The sequence below is a fragment of the Myxocyprinus asiaticus genome, chromosome 8, assembly GCF_019703515.2.
Source record: "Myxocyprinus asiaticus isolate MX2 ecotype Aquarium Trade chromosome 8, UBuf_Myxa_2, whole genome shotgun sequence".
Lineage (NCBI taxonomy): Eukaryota > Metazoa > Chordata > Actinopteri > Cypriniformes > Catostomidae > Myxocyprinus > Myxocyprinus asiaticus.
The window spans coordinates 50,172,181-50,193,817 of NC_059351.1; the positions used below are offsets into that span (position 1 = coordinate 50,172,181).

At 36.9% G+C, this 21,637-nt stretch overlaps 2 protein-coding genes across 3 annotated transcripts; one reads left to right on the forward strand and one right to left on the reverse strand.

The window, feature by feature from the left end:
• The first annotated feature begins 388 nt into the window (after positions 1–388).
• LOC127444799 (mitochondrial uncoupling protein 2-like) lies at positions 389–7,854 on the forward strand. Its single transcript, XM_051704342.1, has 5 exons — positions 389–452; positions 3,300–3,313; positions 5,664–5,874; positions 6,275–6,469; positions 7,718–7,854. The coding sequence occupies exons 1-5, from the start codon at positions 389–391 to the stop codon at positions 7,852–7,854; spliced, it is 621 nt and encodes a 206-aa protein (XP_051560302.1).
• Positions 7,850–19,027, reverse strand: LOC127445083 (ELMO domain-containing protein 2-like). Of its 2 annotated transcripts, none has more exons than XM_051704846.1 (9): positions 19,003–19,027; positions 18,219–18,366; positions 18,054–18,082; positions 17,707–17,804; positions 16,377–16,506; positions 16,012–16,145; positions 15,859–15,927; positions 13,584–13,717; positions 7,850–11,897 (listed from the first exon to the last, which is right to left on the reverse strand). In XM_051704846.1, exons 1-9 carry the CDS (start codon positions 19,009–19,011, stop codon positions 11,740–11,742), a joined length of 909 nt encoding a protein of 302 aa, XP_051560806.1. In that variant the 5' UTR covers positions 19,012–19,027; the 3' UTR covers positions 7,850–11,739. The 2 variants fall into 2 exon arrangements, with proteins under 2 accessions (XP_051560806.1, XP_051560807.1); XM_051704847.1 differs by having other exon boundaries at positions 18,684–19,022.
• Positions 19,028–21,637: the final 2,610 nt, after the last annotated feature.

Genomic DNA, 21,637 nt, shown 5'->3' on the forward strand with positions numbered 1-21,637 from the left:
CGAAGATTGAACTCTTTGGCCTCAATTCAAAGCGTCATGTCTGGAGGAAACCAGGCACCGCTCATCACCTGCGCAATACCATCCCAACGGTGAAGCATGGTGGTGACAGCATCATGCTGTGGGGGTGTTTTTCAGCGGCAGGGACTGGGGGACTGGTCAGGGATGAAGGAAAGCTGAACACAGACAAATACAGAGATATCCTTAATGAAAACCTGGTCCAGAGTGCTCAGGACTCAGACTGGGCTGAAGGTTCACCTTCCAACAGGACAATGACCCGATGCACACAGACAAGACAATGCAAGAGTGGCTTAAGGACAACTCTGTGAATGTCCTTGAGTGGCCCAACCAGAGCCCGGATTTCATCGCACATCTCTGGAGAGACCTGAAAATGGCTGTCCACCGACAGTCCCCATCTAACCTGACAGAGCTCGAGAGGAACCCAATAGAAGAATGTTAGAAAATTCCCAAATCCAGGTGTGCAAAGCTTGTCGCATCATACCCAAAAAGACTTGAGGCTGTAATCCCTGCCAGAGATGCTTCAAATAAGTACTGACTTAAGGGTCTGAATATTTATGTCAATGTGATATTTCAGTTTTTTCTTTTTAACTTTTAATAAAATGTTATCAAAAATCTGGTTTTTGCTTTGTCATTATGGGGTATGGACTGTAGATTGATGTGAAAAAAAATGTAAAAGCATTTTAGCATAAGGCTGCAACCTTTAAAAAAAAATATTAAGGGGTCTGAATACTTTATGAAAGACCCCATCAACATCCAACAAACTTGGTACAGACCTTCAGACTGTTCTGGAATAGTTTGCCATGTCTTTTCTAACTCATCGGACTTATGGTGTTTGCACAGCGGAAAATAGGCCAACGGAATGCTCCTTAATTCAAACTCCAAATCAAAATTTCAAATGTAAACAAACCCACAAAAGCTCTCTCTCTCTCTGATGGTTTATCTGACTGTCTATCTAGCTAGTTGGTTATACATACAAAGAACGTTCTAAACTGTTTATTCATCATGTGGGCAGTAGTAGCGCCAACACGTGCAGTGCAAAAAGGAATGGGACATCCGTTTACTATCGGCGCGCCACAGCGGATGCTTCCAGTGTGTCATTGATTATAATGGGATCTACTGTATTTGCTGTTGATGCAACACGCCGCTTGCGTCCGGTGTAAACAGGGTGTAAGACAAACAGCCAAACTTCAAACTTTTAAAACTAGTTTAGACTTTCAGACAAGGATTTATGAGCCAACATCAAAGTTCGTCTTGACAAACTTTACTTAATCAAGTTAATTCTAAAATCCAATCATTGCATACGTTTACATGCACACCAATACGCTGATAACTACTCAAAATCAGTTTATTAAAAATCAGCCAACGCAAGTAAACCACATTTACATGACATTTGAAATCATCAGATTATTCTCTGCTTTTGATTTCAAAACAACACTTGCGCGCCAGTAAGAGTGCCAGTAAAGGGGTTGTCATGCAACGCAAAATTGGGGTAAGCGGCAAAAAATTTCTCATTTTTTGCTTAAACCATTTAGACCCCGATAAAAGGAAAAACGTTCAAGGTGCTTACATGTCCTTATATGTGAAGGTGTTCACTGATAAACTCCCGTTTGACAAAATAAAAAAATGTACTCTTTTGGTATGAATTTTAATTGTTGGTTACAGTCGAGGTTAAGACTGCTCAAGAGGTCAAACTATTTTAAAGTGGTTAAAGACAACGGAGGTGTTTAAAGTACCTACATTTATACTTTTTTAATTTTATGGTAGATGTTAGAAGTTCATCTTGCATAGCTACGTAGCTAGCTATAGAACATGGGATTTTTTTTTTTTTTTTTTTGGCTTTAAAAAGAAAAACTTGAACACATCTTTTTACACTACTGCTGAATTTCTGGTCTAATTCTCAGTGTTGAACTGTGTAAGTGTGCTTTAATATGAACAGTGTGAAGATTTCCACACAGACCCCAGCAGAATGGCAAGATTTTCCAAGTGGTGCTCACTGCAGAGCCAAATGGGTGGAGCTTGACCTAGTCTAGCTCCACCTCCGTGGACCTAGTAAAGTGCCACCCCTCTCACTAATGCAAGTCTGGACCTAGTTTGTCAAGACCTAGTGAATATAATTTTGGATGGACTCAGCGTTCATGTGATAGGCTAATGCATTATGCCATCTTAATCAAATGGTAATGAGTAACCCATCCAGTAGTCTGAAACCAGCCATGTGACTTTGCCACACAAAAGAAACAACAAGAGGACAAGTGTGCTCTGACACTCTGAGACTGGTAGCGAGGTAATCACTCCAGCAACATTTGAGTGTAAACTGGAAGTGTTACTTAATTTGTTAGTCGCATACACCACTGTCCTCCAAGTGTTGCTGGATTAGATTTCAATTAACCTTGATTAGCTAAATGTGCAGCTAACAATCTTCAATCTAGGAAAAAATGTACAAGATACTAAATTTCATTTTAGTATATTAAGTTTCAAGTACACAATTTGAATGGGTTAAAAACAAAGACATTTTACAAAACCTAAAACTACTACAAACAATACTTACACAGATCTACCCCACTACTGACTTTGTTACAGGTGAGGGTTGTGCAGGCAAGACACAGTAATGTCTCTTATCATGGATTTCCTGCATGAAAAACTCCATGTCCTCTAGTCTCTCAAGAGTAAAAAAGGAAGGGAGCCCGGATTTCATCTTCATCCACTTCACCTTCATAAAGCATGGTGTTCGCCAATAATCAAAACAAGTAAACACATCCCCCAAATATTTATTCCATTATCAATGGAAACATGTAAATGCTTCATGCTGCAACCCTCTCAATGTTCAAGACAAATCTGCACACTTGTTCAGGTTTATTGTCTCATTTATTTGACGCTAATGCTAACCTATGCACGATTAACATTTCAGGGACTCAGAAATAACTAACATTAACATTCATGTCTAGATTGCGAGATAGGTCTATGGAAATATTTTACACACGTCTCAAAGTTCGTCTGATCTGTCCACAGTAGTGCTCACTGAACTAGTGCTACCAAGTTGTATGAGTGAGTTGGGGATGGACTGGACCTGAGCTGGGGTGCGGCTGGACTTAGAGGTGGAACTGGACTAGGCCAGTAAAGCTATCCACTGCTACTATTTGCATATATTTGAATACACAATAAATGTATTAAAACACTGTTATACATCTTTAAGGATTGACAGCTTCACTGAAACTGATTCCTCGATGAAATGTTGACACATTCACTTTTTTTCTCACTCCCTATGCCTCCCTCTCTTCCCATAGTATACGTATGGGAGGTGTGAGCGGAGCCGTCCAATCAGATGCTGTTGTTCTTTGGTCATTTTGGCTCTCAAATGATGATACCACACTGTCTCAGTCAAAGAATCCTATGTCTATCGTTTCTCTGTTCCTCGAAAACTGCTTGACACCTTTTTTTTTTTCTTAGAATGACTCCAATTCCTGATTAAATAAACCCAGTTGCTTACTTGAACATATTTACTGGTTGCTAAAGCACTTTCCCTTCATTAATGAGTTCATAAAGTATCTGTTTATCAGGTTATCCATTCACCTATCAAGTATTGTTTGGTTATCTTAAGCATTGTATCTTTTGTACTTGATCCAAGTATTATGTCATAGATTAGCTACACAGACAGAATACTGTGCCTGTTTTTAAAAACATATGCATCAGCATTTTGAACACATTCACCGGTTAACAAATTACACTAAGCAGTTTATTGTATGACTCTATGTTTTCAAGTGGATCAATATTTAAGTGTGGCTCTGCCCTACTGCCCATATAGACGAGCTTCGCCAGATTTTTACTCCACTGATGGTTAGGATTAGAGTTGGGGTTTGGGTTAGGTTAATAAAATAAAATATGTTTATAAAATATGCATTCCTGTTGACTGTATTACATCATTTACAACAAAAAATATAACTCTCTTTTGGCGCCACTCTGTGGACATTTTATCCAGAATCTGGAACTCACACATGCCCATCCATGCAACACTTCCAGCTTCGGCCACTGGGAGCAGTGATTCGAATTTTGACAAGCACAGACTGATTTCAGCAGCAGAAATTTCGAGCTTTGCTTTGGCAAAACAAAATGTGATTTCATTTTGGCATACTAACTTTTCAACTTGGCTGCAGTATGAAAAAAGCTTTTGTAATCACTCTGCTGATCTCAATCAATCCATGATAAATTTCACTTGTGGGTAAATGGCCTGTTATGAGACAGTAATTAGATGCTTTATCAAAGATAATGTTGCATTTGCAGCTGTTGGCTTTTGTTTGGGCTTTGTTGCATAAGGTGAAAGCCAGCACCTCCATGAACTTCAGTCGCAAACGTCACTATACTGCCTCTCCTTTGCATCCCAATGATCAGCTTAGATCAACATTAGAGCGGTCGTAGACCAGATCATAGAAAACATTTAGTTCTAGGCTTTTGAGTGCAATCAGATCACACCATCAAAAAAGCCAGGAGATTGCACACAGAGGCTGAAGTATTCATAGTTGATTGACCAACAAATGTTACATTGGATTGTTGGGGAAGTACTAATTTAAGGTAGAGTTGTAGCACGACAGAACGCTACATAGCTTTTTTTTTTAGAAGTTATCAGCGTATTTTGTGCATATAAACGCACTCATTGTTTCCCAGCCTTGGTCATGGTTTATTGTACACTTTTAAAAAAGAACGGTGCTTTAGATATGACTATATTAATGGTTCAATTTAGAACATTTCTCACCTAAAGAACCCTTTTATGGTGAAACTGTTCTTTGTATTAGGGTCTTAATGTTTTTTACTTCTAAAATGGGGCAGTTTAGAAGAATTCTTAGGCGACGCATCTTCTAGGAAATTATGGTGCACGTGTTTTTCAGCATGCAAAGTTACCATGTTGCTACAATGAGCACTTCAAAGGAAGAACGAGTTTAACAGGAGTATTAAAAAGCAGAACATACATATTTAGGAACATTTTGTGTAATGCGTTACTTTTTCTCGAGGGCAAGCATGAACTTCACAGTAGCCTACTTAGAAAATGTCTTTAAGATCAAATCCTGCAATGAACTAAAACTCCAGCATGTTGTCTCCCATCTGTTAAACAGAAACTTTTATATTTTTGTAATTTGTCCCATTCTGTACTCTACCCCACCCTGCCATAAGACCAATCAACTTTCAGACTTTACTTGACTTTCCCCAGCTTTCCTATTGGCTGAGTGCTTTGTTTTCCTTCTTCAATGCATCTGCATGCTTCATTTCAAGCCTCACTATTCTATCCTTCTGTGTGTGTAATATGTATATACTGTATATGCATAAGTGATTTGGATTGTTGATGTTGCACATGTTAATATGTACTTAAACACTGCAATATCTTGAAATAATTCAAACATCACATTGTGATTTCTGCAGCTTTGTGTTCACTGAGTTGAAATACCAATGTTGTTTATCTAGATTTGGGATGTTTTGGAAAATGCCTCTCTGTTCGAGGGTGGACTTTGTGTGATTTCTGCAGCTTTGTCTAAGTAACATCAGAACAGATGAAAAGTGAATCCCTACTGGGTTCATTGAAGCATCAATGCATTTTCAAAAGAGCCATTAAAAAAGGTTCTCCTATGACATCAGGCAGTAAAATCTTTCTGTTCTTCTAGATCCAGGGAGAGAAAGCAGTAACGGGAGTAGCGAAGGGCATCCGTTATAGAGGGGTGTTTGGTACCATCAGCACTATGGTGAGAACGGAGGGGCCGCGCTCACTGTACAGTGGTTTAGTAGCTGGACTTCAGAGACAGATGGCATTTGCTTCTATACGAATCGGCCTCTATGACAGCGTCAAGAGCTACTACACAAGGGGCAAAGACAGTGAGTTAAAAACAAGAGACTTGCTTAAATAATCTTTTGCTCAGCTGTTTCTCCTGAGAAAAAGGATGACCCCAGTAATCTCACTCTTTGTGAGTGTCTCTTTTAGAGTTTCAGATTAGATCTTAACAATGTCTTAAACTGTGCTTAAATTTATCAGAGATCCTAGCAATCTCACAAGTCTCCTCTAGAGTTTCAAAAAAGATCTCAACAATGTCTCAGAATGTACTCAGATTTGTAAAAATGCCGAAGTCTGCAATCAAAAATCAGAGATCTCAAAAGGAACTCAAACATGTCTCATCCTTTTTTTCCCTACGGAATTTGATAAGAAACATCTGAGACTGCAGTATGTTAATACTTACTGTAAATGAAACAGAACTAAGGACCAGTTTTTTTTACATTGGTCCCAACGTGGGCATCAGGATCTTATCTGGTTGCACCACAGGGGCCATGGCCGTTTCTGTAGCCCAGCCCACAGACGTGGTGAAGGTGCATTTCCAGGCCCAGATGAACTTGCAGGGTGTGGGACGGCGCTACAGTGGAACCACACAGGCCTACAGACAGATCTTTCAACAAGAGGGCCTCAGAGGCTTATGGAAATGTCTGTGTGCTGTTTGACTTTAGGACAGCTTCAGTAACTCTGGCTAGACTTAGGCTCTGTTTCAAAACCCTGTGAGATGCCTTGCTGTCTACGGCCTTCATAGGCAACTACCTTGTTAGTCAGTATCCTAACTGGACCTCAAAAGTGAACAATTTGGAATGGTCTATGTGGGGAGTAAATCTGTGCGTCGTACAAAGAGAGTTGACTCAACCATTGGGAGAGTCGACTCAACAATTGGTTTCAATCAGTGTTGGGGAAGCTACTTTGAAACAGAATTCAGTAAAATCACCTGATAGTTATACTATGTATTTAATAATATGACATTCCCTTAGGAAAATTAACATGGTTTTACAACGGTAACCATAGATTAATGGTATACCTTAACCACAATAACCACAAAATTAACCACAGTTTCTACAGTCATGGTTACTGCAGTATTACTCTAATAAACTCATGCTTAATTTTTGTTAGGGTTAAATAGGGTTACAACATTAAATTGAACATACATTTATACTTAATATACACTAATATACTAGAAAACACTCTATTTAGTGTAAATGAATCGAAATATAATGATAAACAGCAGCACTTCGCTAACTATTTCGGTTCAAAAAAGAAGACCAAAGCTGTGTACCAAATGACGCACTGCGCACTTACACTATACACTCAACCATGTAGTGTATGAATTTTCAAAGTGTATTAAAATCCCGAATGGAATCATCGCCATTTTTCAGCTGACGGAAGTGATGCTTAAAAAGCATGTGATGCATTGCCACTAGCTTTAGCTTGTTAGCCAAAGTCAGTTCAACACTTATTGCTTAAATAATGTACATATTCACATATTGTGGGGTGATGGTTATGCATTCAACCCACATTTGCTACTCACAAAGCGCTGAAGCTTCACTAGTCACATTCACCATTAATTACAATTGCTTTAGTCAGTCCAGTATTGCGGCCAGGTAACTTGGGCACTTCTGCTTAGCAAGTGTCCAACATTCCACACTTTGTTTTTTAAGTATCAGAAGTACATCATCTGGGTACTCGTAATAAAAGTTGGTTGAACACTTTATAAGATAAAGTGGAGCACAATAAATTCAAAACTAGAAAGGAAAACTTCCTCAAGACAAACTTTGAATGTTGACTTGATCAGTGTTGGGTGTAATCTATTTACCAAGTAATTAATTACTGTAATATAATTACTTTTTTAGTTCAGAAAATATTGTAACACATTCTGTTTCTGACTAACAGATGAAACTTCTCTGTCGTTTAGCTTCGTTCCGTCTTTCCTGCAGCTGGGCTCCTGGAACATGGTGATGTTTGTGTCCTTCGAGCAGCTTAAGAGAGCCATGATGATGTCCAGGAACAGAATCGAAGTGACCACATAGAGACTAAACTAAGTCCCGCCTTTCCAACCAACAGATTCACAGAGAGCAGCCATTTTAAAAAACCTCTGACAGCGTGATGAAAACTGGAGATGAAGATCAGACAGCGGATTCCAAACAATTCATTCAGATTTGGGAGTTCACTAGCCAACCCCACAGGATGCTTTAAGAATAGAAGCAACAACTCAGAATAGGATGGAAGCCACATCCCGCCATTGAATAAAACATAGAAGGCGATTCAGACTTTTTATTTCACAATTGTGACTTTATTTATAGTAATTGAGTGTTTATATCTAGCAGTTGAGACTTTATTTCTGAGATATTGTTACAACTTTATATTCACGATTTTCAGTTTTTTACATTGCATATAATGTTGCAATTGTGAGAAATGATGTCATAATTATGAAATTGAGAAATAGACAAAATTTTGAGATATGAAGTCGCAATTGCAAGTTAAGTCATAATAGTGAGATATAATGTGTGAAATATAGTTGCAACTTAAAATTTTCTCATTTTAAATTTTTCGATTGCAAAATAGTTACATTTGAGAGAAATAATGTCAAAATTACGAAATTGAGAGAAATTGTGAGATGAATTGAGACTATTTCTGAGATATAGTTACAACTTTATATTTCAGTTTTCAACATTACAAGCTATAAATTTGCAATTGCGAGAAATTGTCGAAATTACGAAATTGAGAGAAATATGAAGTTGCAATTGCGAGATAAGTTACAATAGTGAGATATAATGTGTGAGATATAGTAGTGACTTTATATTTGACCATTTTTTTTTTCAACATTGCGAAATATAAAGTTGCCATTGCGAGAAACAATGTCAAAATTACTAAATTGAGTGAAATAAAGTCAATATTGTGAATATGAAGTGGCAATTGTGAGGTATAAAGTTGCAATTACTGCAAATAAGGCACAAGGGCAAGGTATAAAGTCACAATTAAAAAGATATCAACTTGCAATTAGAAGAAATAAATGCGCAGTTGAGAGATATAAAGTCATAAATGTGAGATATAGTTGCGACTTTATATTTTACAATTTTCAAATTTAGACTTTGTGAGATCAAATTTCGCAATTGCGAAAAACAATGACAAGTCAAAATCATGATATGAAGTCGCAGTTATAAGAAATAACCTTGTAATTGCGAGATTTAAAGTCATATTTGTAAAATATGAAGTCAGAATTACTGTTATTTTTTTCTTCTCCATGGCAAGATCAAGGCACCATAGAATCAGATCAGGACAACAACTGATTTTCTTATCATAAAATGCACAAATTGAACTGAATGCATGCTCTGTACCTCATCCCCGTGTGATACCTTAATGTATATCATTTTTATGTAATATTTATGTTTTCTTGTGTTTTGATCAATTAGTCCTTTGTTTAAAACAGAACTACTTACTATGACATCTATTTGCTATACTCAATACCCTGTAATACCCCCAAAACTGATAATTGCCTTTGTACTGGAAAGCTATATTAAACAAGTTTCCCTTATTTTGTTATGGCTAATGTAAATATTAAATATATATATACTTTGTGCATGTGACATATTAAGATTAATTGCTGCTAATAATATACAGTTTATAAATCCCATGACAAATGGTTAACAGAATATTCTAATATAAAAAGTAATTTTAATAATAATTAAAAAAATCTGAATGTGGAAAATATCCACCACATTTTTTTCATAATAAATGGTTAATTTCAAAATTATCCCTGTCATATTTAAGCAAATTCCATTTTTTCCATTCAAGTTGCAATATTTATGATATGCATGAAGTAATGACATAAATGTATTCTTCGACATTAGGTATTAATCCAACACTATACAATTATTCATGTCATCAGGAATAAAATGTTACATCTTCAAAACCAAACACTGCTTAAATAAGAAAACAACACAGTGTTAAATAAATATTTGTGCATAATTTTACAAATGCTGTACTTTGGAATCGAGTTGAGGTCTGAATAACAATATTCACAGAACAGATAACTTTGATACTGTACAACTCTTTCCATGTAAAGGTACAGCTGAATTCAGAAGTTTACATACACTTAGGTTGAAGTCATTAAAACTCTTTTTTTTTTAACCACTCCACAGATTTCATATTAGCAAACTACAGTTTTGGCAAGTCGTTTAGGACATCTACTTTGTTTATGACACGAGTATTTTTTCCAACATTGTTTACAGACAGATTGTTTCACTTTTAATTGACTATATCACAATTCCAGCAGGTCAGAAGTTTACATATACTAAGTTAACTGTACCTTTAAACAGCTTGGAAAATTCAAGAAAATGATGTCAAACCTAATTTAGTTTCTGATAGGCTAATTGGAGTCAATTAGAGGTGTACCTGTGGATGTATTTTAAGGCCTACCTTCAAACTCAGTGCCTCTTTGCTTGACATCATGGAAAAATCAAAAGACCAAAGACCTTAGAAATTATTTTTTAGACCTCCACAAGTCTGGTTCATCCTTGGGAGCAATTTCCAAATACCTGAAGGTACCACGTTCATCTGTACAAACAACAGTCAAAGTATAAACACCATGGGACCACGCAGCCATCATACCGCTCAGGAAAGAGATGCATTCTGTCTCCTAGAGATGAACGTATTTTGGTTTGAAAAGTGCAAATCAATCCCAAAACAACAGCAAAGGACCTTGTGAAGATGCTGGAGGAAACAGGTAGACAAGTATCTATATCCACAGTAAAACGAGTCCTATATCGACATAACCTGAAAGGCTGCTCAGGAAGGAAGAAGCCACTGCTCCAAAACCACCATAAAAAAGCCAGACTACAGTATGTAAGTGCACATGGGGACAAAGGTCTTACTTTTTGGAGAGATTTCCTCTCGTCTGATGAAACAAAAATTGAACTGTTTGGCCATAATGACCATCGTTATGTTTGGAGGAAACAGGGTGAGGCTTGCAAGCCGAAGAACACCATCCCAACCGTGAAGCATGGGGGTGGCAGCATCATGTTGTGGGGGTGCTTTGCTGCAGGAGGGACTGGTGCACTTCACAAAATAGATGGCATCATGAGGAAGGAAAATTATGTGGATCTATTGAAGCAACATCTCAAGACATCAGCCAGGAAGTTAAAGCTCGGTCACAAATGGGACTTCCAAATGGACAATAACCACAAGCATACCTCCAAAGTTGTGGCAAAATGGCTTAAGGACAACAAAGTCAAGATATTGGAGTGGCCATCGCAAAGCGCTGACCTCAATCCGATAGAACATTTGTGGGCAGAACTGAAAAAGTGTGTGTGAGCAAGGCGGCCTACAAACCTGACTCAGTTACACCAGTTCTGTCTGGAGGAATGGGCCAAAATTCCAGCAACTTATTGTGAGAAGCTTGTGGAAGGATACCCAAAAATTTTGACCAAGTTAAACAATTTAAAGGCAATGCTACCAAATACTAACAAAGTGTATGTAAACTTCTGACCCACTAGGAATGTGATGAAAGAAAGAAAAGCTGAAATAAATAATTCTCTCTACTATTATTCTGACATTTCATATTCTTAAATAAAGTAGTGATCCTAACTGACCTAAGACAGGGAATGTTTTCTACGATTAAATGTCAGGAATTGTGAAAAACTGAGTTTAAATGTATTTGGCTAAGGTGTATGTAAACTTCTGACTTCAACTGTAGCTAACCAACCAGCTCAACCCCATCAACCTCTGATGTACATTTTATACAGTATTTTTGGGGGGAATTATTATTGAACATTTAATGCACATTGTACATTTCCCTACTCAAAGACTAATGTGAAGTCAATGGAAAGTGACAAAGAAAACAAAAGCAACTGTTCAGGTTTCCTTTTTCGTTCGATCTTCATTCCTCTACCTGAAGGAGTGTTGGAATGCTAGAATCACTTTTTTGGGTCCGTAGTCATGATAAGAGTGACGTCTGGTGCCTGAAGTTGCCCTTTGACCTTGTCGTGAAACTTCTCCCTGTAGCGATTGAACTCCATGATGCTCTCTGGCTCCTCTTCCAACCAGAACTTATCAAACTCGTATGCCAGGTAACCTACAAACAGGAAATAGAAGAATTTGATGATCATAACTGTGAAGATTGAAATGTGTCCACGTCATTTTTTCACCCAAAAATAAAAAATGTATATTTTGCATAAAGAAAATGAAGCATTTTAAACTTAATTTGTATATATTTCACAGTAATAAATAAACAATTACTGTATTACAGTAACAAGAATTAGTCAAATTTGAATGGTTTTACTTGTTTGTTTGTTTTTGTAATTCCCAGTATTCTCAATGGTGACTCTCATTACCATAACACTGTTCTTGTATTGAATAATAATTGCAATACTATGATTTTTTTTTTAAACCACATAAATTGAAGGCAGTACAGCAAATAATACCATGATGTGTAAACATTTCACAATTTAAACATGTAATTGTTTTTTTTGTTTTTTTAAATTACAGTAAAGAGAATTAAGGGATTTTTTTTTTTTTTTTTTTTTTAAGAAAATGTCACAATGTAAAAAATCCTAATGATGTGATTATAAATTATTTATCTTCATGGTAAAATTAGTTTTACTGCTTTTATTAATTTTATTTTAATAAATAATATTAAGAGTATTTTTGCTGTAATACATTTAAAAATAACTGAATTACAGTACCAAGAATTAGGTTTGATTTTCTTTTATTTATTTGTAAATCCCAGTATTCATAAAAGCAATTCTCATTACCATAATACTGTATTTTGTTATAAAAAATAAAATAAATACTGTAATAGAATGATTTTTTTATTTGATTTAAATCAGCAGAAATTAAAAGGCAGTTTAGTAACTAATATGATGATGAATCAATAATTCACAGTTTAAATATGTAATTGTTTTCTCACATTACAGTAAAGAGAATCAGACTTTTTTTTGTTTTACGGTAACGAGAATTTGAGGGGATTTTCTCAATGAAAATAATGTCACAATGGAAGAAATCTTAAAGGTCTTAATGGTCGTGTTTTTGATGGGTTTGTTCTTGATATTAAACGCAAATGGTTGCATTTAGATATTTCTATGCTAATAATTAGTCTAATATTGCTCAGAAAAACGAGTCAAATCACCATCTATTTTTTTCTTTTTGCTTACTAAGCAATGGACAAAGAACAACACAGATATGCTGCATTTGTGTTTGAAGTACTTCATTATCAGACCACAGTCCACAGATATACAGTACTGTACAAAAGTCGTAGGCATCTTATATTTTTCACAAAAACATTTGTCTTAAAACGGTTATTTATATATTCTGCTTTTAGTGTATCAGCAGGAAATATCAATTTTAGATTTTAACATTCCATTCACAAATAGAATTGAATAGCTAATTTTTAGGGTGGCAGCTGCCACCCCATGCCACCCTTCTGGCCACGCCCCTAGCTAAACACATAGAAGAACTGTGGCAAGTTCTCCAAGAAGCTTGGAACATCCTATCTGCCAACAACCAAGAAAAACTGTCCAGGTGTACCTAGGAGAATTGGGGCTGTTTTGAAGGCAAAGGTTGTCACACTAAATACTGATTTAGCTTTTTTATGTTTACTGGACTTTGTATGACATTAATTGATAAATTATTTTTGTAGACATTTTCACTATGCAACATTTTTCACAAGTGCCTAAAACTTTTGTATGTACAATAAGACCTCTCTCCTGAAGAAGATACGACTGGACCATGGTTTAAACATTTTTAATGTTTGCTTGCTCACAGTAGAACTGATGGAAGTGCAGCAGCTGGGGTTTTGTAGATAAGCTGTTATAGAAATGAGGCTTCAAAGCGCCACTCTTCATTAAGCTGTATGCCATCTCAGTCAGATTAATGCCCACTATCGCATATGAATACCTGTAATGACACATAACACACATTATACAACTACATTTTGTGCCATTTTAAACTATGAATTAGAGTAACACTGAGAAATGGCAGTGTATATCACAATATAGTTATTTTTGCTGGAAGTTTAACAAAAATGGTTTATGTTTTACACCTCCTGTTATATCCACAAATCAACTGAATTCTATGAGACAAGTTACAATATTGCTTGTCATTTGTAAACAACTAAACTCTACTTAGCATTAAAACCCTTGATAACAATTTTGTCTTGTTCGAGGCGTCCTGTTCTGTACTCTTAACTCTATGTTTCTTTGCTGCTTTAGTGTACGAATAACAAAATAGTCCTGCCCACTGAATGCCATGTAAATAAATATCTCGGCATTAACAGTACAGCAAAATCGCTCAACGGTTGACACATTTCTACCATCACACACTATACAGTTGTGCTCAAAAGTTTGCATACCCTTGGAGAATTGGTAATATATGTACCATTTTTAAAGAAAACATGAGTGAGAAGGCAAAACACATTTCTTTTATTTCTTATGGGATTCATATTCAACTGTAGGTTATAACAGAATGGCACAATCATAAAACAAAACATGGCAACAAAGAAAAAAATGATTACCCCTGTTCAAAAGTCTTCATACCCTTAGTTCTTAATACTGTGTATTGCCCCCTTTAGCATCAATGACAGCGTGCAGTCTTTTGTAATAGTTGTCTATGAGGCCCCAAATTCTTGCAGGTGGTATAGCTGCCCATTCATCTTTGCAAAATGCCTCCAGGTCATGCAAAGTCTTTGGTCGTCTTGCATGAACCGCACGTTTGAGATCTCCCCAGAGTGGCTCAATGATATTAAGGTCAGGAGACTGTGATGGCCACTCCAGAACCTTCACCTTTTTCTGCTGTAACCACTGGAGGGTCAACTTGGCCTTGTGCTTAGGGTCATTGTTGTGCTGGAAAGTCCAAGAGCGTCCCATGCGCAGCTTTCGTGCAGAAGAATGCAAATTGTCTGCCAGTATTTTCTGATAACATTCTGCATTCATCTTGCCATCAGTTTTCACAAGATTCCCCGTGCCTTTAGAGCTCACACACCCCCAAAACATCAGTGAGCCACCACCATGCTTCACAGTGGGGATGGTATTCTTTTCACTATAGACCTTGTTGACCCCTCTCCAAACATAGCGCTTATGGTTGTGACCATAAAGCTCTATTTTGGTCTCGTCACTCCAAATTACAGTGTGCCAGAAGCTGTGAGGCGTGTCAAGGTGTTGTCGGGCATATTGTAACCGGGCTTTTTTGTGGCATTGGCGCAGTAAAGGCTTCTTTCTGGCAACTCGACCATGCAGCTCATTTTTGTTCAAGTATCGTCGTATTGTGCTCCTTGAAACAACCACACCGTCTTTTTCCAGAGCAGCCTCTATTTCTCCTGAGATTACCTGTGGGTTTTTCTTTGTATCCCGAACAATTCTTCTGGCAGTTGTGGCTGAAATCTTTCTTGGTCTACCTGACCTTGGCTTGGTATCACGAGATCCCCGAATTTCCCACTTCTTAATAAGTGATTGAACAGTACTGACTGGCATTTCCAAGGCTTTGGATATCTTTTTATATCCTTTTCCATCTTTATAAAGTTCCATTATCTTGTTACGCAGGTCTTTTGACAGTTCTTTTCTGCTCCCCATGGCTCAGTATCTAGCCTGCTCAGTGCATCCACGTGAGAGCTAACAAACTCATTGACTATTTATACACAGACACTAATTGCAATTTAAAAAGCCACAGGTGTGGGAAATTAACCTTTAATTGCCATTTAAACCCGTGTGCGTCACCTTGTGTGTCTGTAACAAGGCCAAACATTCAAGGGTATGTAAACTTTTGATCAGGGCCATTTGGGTGATTTCTGTTATCATTATGATTTAAAAAGGAGCCAAACAACTATGTGATAATAAATGGCTTCATATGATCACTATCCTTAAATAAAAGTCAACTTAAATTTTCTGCATGATCAGTCATATTTTCAAAATCAATGCCAAAATTTCACAATTTCTTCCAGGGTATGCAAACTTTTGAGCACAACTGTATATGGTCATACTGCCGAGACCCCAGTAACACAAGCGACATTTATTGGGAAACCAGCAGAGGAAGGTCAGACTTACCCAAGTGTGGGGTGATTTGCATGTGACAGAACCTGACGGGCTTCATCTGTGAATTTCTCACTGAAAAAACTGAGCAAACAAAGACAAATCTTAATTTAAATGCAATAGGAAAGCAATGACACAAAAATTTGACTTTTGCATAATTACACTCACACAAGGTTTGTGAGGCCCAGCATGCCCATGCCTCTGAAATCTGTCTTTGGGTCATCACCTTGGAAACCGATGTTGCCCCATTGTTTAGTGATTCTCGATTCTAACTTGACTGATGGCATTAACAAGTCCCACAACTGGCAAAGATACAATATTATATCATACATAGGCAAAATGTATTTTTGTCGACAAAACTAATTAAAAAAATTCAATCCTATGCCTTTAAATCCAAATGTTTTTATGATCATAAGAAACCTAAGTGTGTCCAAACTTTTGAATAGTAGTATAACTATCACTCTGGTTTAGTCTCCTGTCAATTTAATACCTCAATTTAGATATCAGATTAAATTAAATAAAAATAAAGTCACCTTCAGGAGCATGTTCTCATGTTCCTCCTTATCAGGGTCAAACACCTCTTTTCGAAGTTCCTCAACTGCCTCAAAAAGCTCATTATATCCGTTTATTTGTAACAGGCATTGGCGGAAATTAACTTTAAACCTGTAACAGAGAGGTACAGATTCAACAATGATTCATTTTTCTGGGATGTAAAACTGCTGTTAGACCTTGTTTAAAAGAATGTCCACAACAAATACACCGATCATAGAAAGATGGCTATGAAAACAATTAACAAAGCCATAGACAACTAGAAAAAGATGGTGTCATCATTACGGTTTTAACTGATGTAATTTATGTAAATTATGGAAGCGATCGGGGGGAGGGTACACTTCCTTCCTAGATTTGGCTTGAGGCCCCACAGAAACTTCTGATGCCTCCGCCCTGACTGACAATGAAACGAACATTGGAACCCCCCCACACACACAAACTGACAGTGAAACGATCAACACTGCCACCCCCCCCAAACATAAAAGTGCCCCACCAAAGAAGGCATCCGACACTCAGAAAAATAACTCTTTGCCTGTACTTGATTCAATAATCCACATGTTTGAAATGAATTCTTACATTAAAATTACCATGTAATTTCAACTTAAATTCTTCTAGTAGAGGGAACCTAACTGAATCAAGTAAACCCAACTAAATTAAACATGTCAAAATAACTCAAATGAAATTCTTTTATTAATATGCTAGCTAGTGACAGTAAATATTAGCATGCTAAATACAATACAAATGTATTGGTCCTCAACCTAAGCTCAAACTCCACTCTTCACCATGATGGTAACCCCCAGAACGACAACATAACAGAAATGTGTCTAAATCTCAACATAACAAAATATTAAACACAAACAAGTTTCCCCCCTTTATATTCATCTTGCGCAAAGACACTGAAAATAACACTTAATCTCCCTGGCGAGTCCCACGCAAAGCATACGGAAAACTGGAAATCCTTTGCCCAGTTTCAGTAAAGCAAACAAAACATATTGATGTTGTCCCAACACACATATATTAAGTAAAGCTGACAAGACAATTTTAGTTGAATCAACTCAGTTAATTTAAGCTCCTTTGGTTACATGAACTTTTTTTAGTAATTTAAACATGGGAAGATTAAGTAAAACTGACGATAGTAATACGATTACGTCATACGAGTGTCGTAACCGCTGTAAGAATTTTATTGTATAAACTGTATAAAATGACAGCCTAACTCCTATTGTGAAAACTATAATTGTTATTTAAATGTCTTGATTTTCAAGATGTATTTTCCCAAACTGAACAAAGTTTACTGTAATTTCAAGAGAGGCTCACGTTGGATCTTTCAGCTCTTTGATTCTCTTTTCTCGAATGATCCGTGCAAGATGGTCTTCCAGTTCGTTCTCCTTCAGAGATAAAGCTGCTCGCAATACCTGATGAAACACAAACAAAAACAACAATCGTGAAAACAGTTCATAGATGTTTACATAAAGTGACGTTTATCAATCAGATCATTAAGCTTTGGGTGAAGAATTTGGGCCATATCAATGTTGAGCTAATATTCAGATAATAAAGTGCTTTAGTGGCATAGATTGAACAGTTTAAGGACAATGAAACAAAGGTTATATAAAATCCAACTCTGAATTGCATTTAAGTTACACATAGATATCGAAGATGCACACCTTGCTTTTTGACGACTTCAGGGAATACTCTATAACAAACAAAAAAAAGCAACAATGATAGGTACACAACATCATTCCAATACTTCCATTTCATAGCTTTGATGACTTCACTACTATTCTAAAAAGTGTGGAAAAAATCTTAATGAAGGAGTAGGTGTCTGTCACCTATTTGTGATGTCCTCAGCACTCCAGCTTTGCATCGGGCACAGATCCGCTGTAGTTCACATGTTCCCGTAACCAGCCTTAGTAACCACTTCACCCAGAACCGCAGACAAGAGGAATAGAAATACTGCCAGATGTACCCCAACATCCTCTGAAAAACAAACATGATCAGTTAGCTTCAGCCTTAAATGCATTGTTACGCATTACAAAATACACCAAGAACAAAACATACACAAGTTACACACTTTCCATGCATTTTCTTAGAACAAACTGCAATGAGGGCATGCATGCTTGAGGCTACAGAGTTGCTTCTAGCTCTAGTGTTAGACATCAGTCAAACAGACTTCACTCATTGCAGAGAAGCTCTGTTGATCCTTGTACTCTGTGCAAGCAGCTGGCATTATGCTAGACATAAGCATTATTTCTAATCTCTAACCAGTGACATTTGGATATGCATACAATGCTTACCATTGAATCACACCTCTGGCTTTCAAATTAAGCACAAGTGGTCAATTGTACGAGATTGCACGTGTAAAATAGTTGATACATGATGCTAAAAATCCCCACACAACGATGAATGATGAAAATGATCTGGACAACAGGTTGTTCATGCACGAGACACAATAATGAGCGCGGATACTACTGATGACGCAATTTATGTGACGCTGCCACCGTTTATACTGTTTCGCGATAAACTTGGATTTGAGTTGCTGATTTTCTGGTGTTTATTTAATAACAAGTATTCCAAATGTCATAGAGTCCAAACAACTGTTTGGGTCACACTTACTACCAGCATCTTCGCCCGGAATTGACTTGGCTTGCTGCGCATGCGCAGAAGAACGTTCTCATGTAATTCCGTCACAGTAAGGCGTTATACTGTAACCTATATTACATTCTTAAAAGTAGATAGTCAAAGAAAATAGCACATTTGAATTATAACAATATCAACTTATTTGAATCTCATACATTTTATTTCATTTTTAAAAAACATTAGATCGTCAACAACATAGTCAAAAGGATTTTTCTATCCATTTTCTTTCTTTTTTAAATTTTGTCATTTATGATATATTGTTGTTTTTAATATAAAAATCTCTGAATCAGTGCACAATTATTGTAAAAGTCAAATTGAGATTTTTATGCTTGTATGCTGAGTAAAAAAATTACCAAATGTATGTTAAATAAGTAATTATTATTATTTATTTATTTATTGTATTTGAGTAATGGATTGCATTTCAGAAAGGACTTTTAAAGGCTGTCTCGTTTGGAAGGTTGCGTCCTCCGGAGGCCGCATACGTCATCGAGGCTGTCTCGTTTCAGAAAAGCGAGTAGGACACTTCGAATGCAGCCTAAGTATATAATATGTATAATTATATATAATTAAAATAAAGTATTAGACTAAAATTACACCTGTAAAATCTATTTTGTTTTCTCTTTACATCATTATAACTCTTCAAAATTTTACCTCATACATTCCCTTCTAAAGGGACTTTGTTCCCTTCTCACTCAAAGCGCTCGCGCTTGTTAAAGAGTGGCGTGCTGTCATAGCAACCATGATACATTCCGTTTCCGTTTGTCCTACGAAGGCCGAGACTTGTTTAAAGGAGGACGCTCGGTATACTGCAGCCTTCAAAGGACGCGTCCTACCTAGCACGCAGCCTTCCAAACGAGACACAGCTCGTTTTTTTCTGTTGATGTCAGAAGCTTGTTTTAAAAGAGAAACGGAAGCAGCATCCACCAGCAGCTGTTCTATATCTGTAATCACTGAGGTAAGTTTACCTGATGCATTTGTCTGAAATAAACGTCAGAGGGCGCTGCTCTTTTATATCTGTATTAAAGGTGCACTCAGTAATTTTTTTCCTCATTCAAATAGTTTAACTCTTAAAGACATGAATTGTAATTTTGCAACATATGTAGGAAATCATGACCTCTCACATTAAAATAAAGACTCCAGTCACATCAGTAACCTTATAAAAGCTGTTTTATTCTACATGGAGAGGGTCCACACATGGGGGCGGCCATGTTAGAATCACATGACCAGCCGAATACTACTCGCTTAATCTCAGTAACCGTCCTGTTATTTGACACTTTCACTCATTGAATAAAGTAATCATGGCTGATTGTGAATACTAAATTTCAACTACGGCATCTGAAACTGAAAACTATTGATTTTAAATGACGCTGCATCCAAGCCACTAGGTGTCAGTGTAAGTCCAAGATGCCACAAAGACAAAAGTTACTAAGTGCACCTTTAAATCCTCCTGGTTTTTATTGTATTTATTTATTTGATAAAAACAAATGGACGTTTTAATGCCAATGTTGTGTTTGGTGCAGAATAAGCATGTGTCAATAATTGTTTTTATTTTATTTTATTTTATTCATATTATATCCCAGATAGCACACGTACATCTCTGAGATGTGTGTTTTAGATCTTTTCGTCTGGAAAGCATCAGTCTAATTAACAACTGCTAAACATCTTAAAAAGATCAGATTTACAAACACTCTAAATCATAAACATTTCAAAGACATCTGCTGAATGTCTTATTATTTATTTATTTTTTTCTCCCCTAATTTGGAATGCCCAATTCCCAATGCGCTCCAAGTCCTCGTGGTGGCGTAGTGACTCGCCTCAATCCGGGTGGCGGAGGACAAGTCTCAGTTGCCTCCGCGTCTGAGACCGTCAATCCGTGCATCTTATCACGTGGCTTGTTGAGCGCGTTACCGTGGAGACGTAGCGCGTGTGGAGGCTTCATGCTATTCTCTGCGGCATCCACGCACATCTCACCACGCGCCCCATCGAGAGCGAGAACCACATTATAGCGACCACGAGTAGGTTACCCCATGTGACTCTACCCTCCCTAGCAACCAGGCCAATTTGGTTGCTGAGGAGACCTGGCTGGAGTCACTCAGCACGCCCTGGATTCAAACTCACGACTCCAGGGGTGATAGTCAACGTCAATACTCGCTGAGATACCCAGGCCCCCATGCTGAATGTCTTATTGACATCCGAGAGGAAACGTCTTATAGACGCATTGCAGATGAGCAAAAACTATCAAAATAAATACATCTTTCAGATGTAAACACACACATCAAATAGACGTCTGTGTGATGTACTGTATGTGTGCTATCAGGGCATGTACTTACCTGATATCCCTTAAACAGATTAAATCATTTCTTTCTTGTAAAATTAAATAATTTCCTGCTTTGAAAGCTAAATTTTGTTTCAACTTTTTTAACATGAAAAAAAAATCAATCAAATATGAATGAAAATTACAAAATAAAGCTCATATTTCATCAAAATAAAAACATAAAATGATCTGATTTGTGATGTCAGCCAACATTTCACAGATAAAAAGCAGAAAGGTTAATGTGAGGACTTTTTTTAAATTATAATCTTCACATTTCTGCCTTTGAACCCTCCAGAA

Coding starts and splice junctions, on each gene's coding strand:
- LOC127445083 (XM_051704846.1), bottom strand. Junction 18,083..18,218: donor GCTGAGGACATCACAAATAG/GTGACAGACACC, acceptor TGTTTGTTATAG/AGTATTCCCTGAAGTCGTCA. Junction 15,928..16,011: donor CTGGGCCTCACAAACCTTGT/GTGAGTGTAATT, acceptor TTGTTTGCTCAG/TTTTTTCAGTGAGAAATTCA.
- LOC127444799 (XM_051704342.1), top strand. CDS start 389: ATGGCTGTCCACCGACAGTCCCCATCTAACCTGACAGAGCTCGAGAGG. Junction 5,875..6,274: donor CACAAGGGGCAAAGACAGTG/AGTTAAAAACAA, acceptor TTTACATTGGTC/CCAACGTGGGCATCAGGATC. Junction 6,470..7,717: donor CCTCAGAGGCTTATGGAAAT/GTCTGTGTGCTG, acceptor TCTGACTAACAG/ATGAAACTTCTCTGTCGTTT.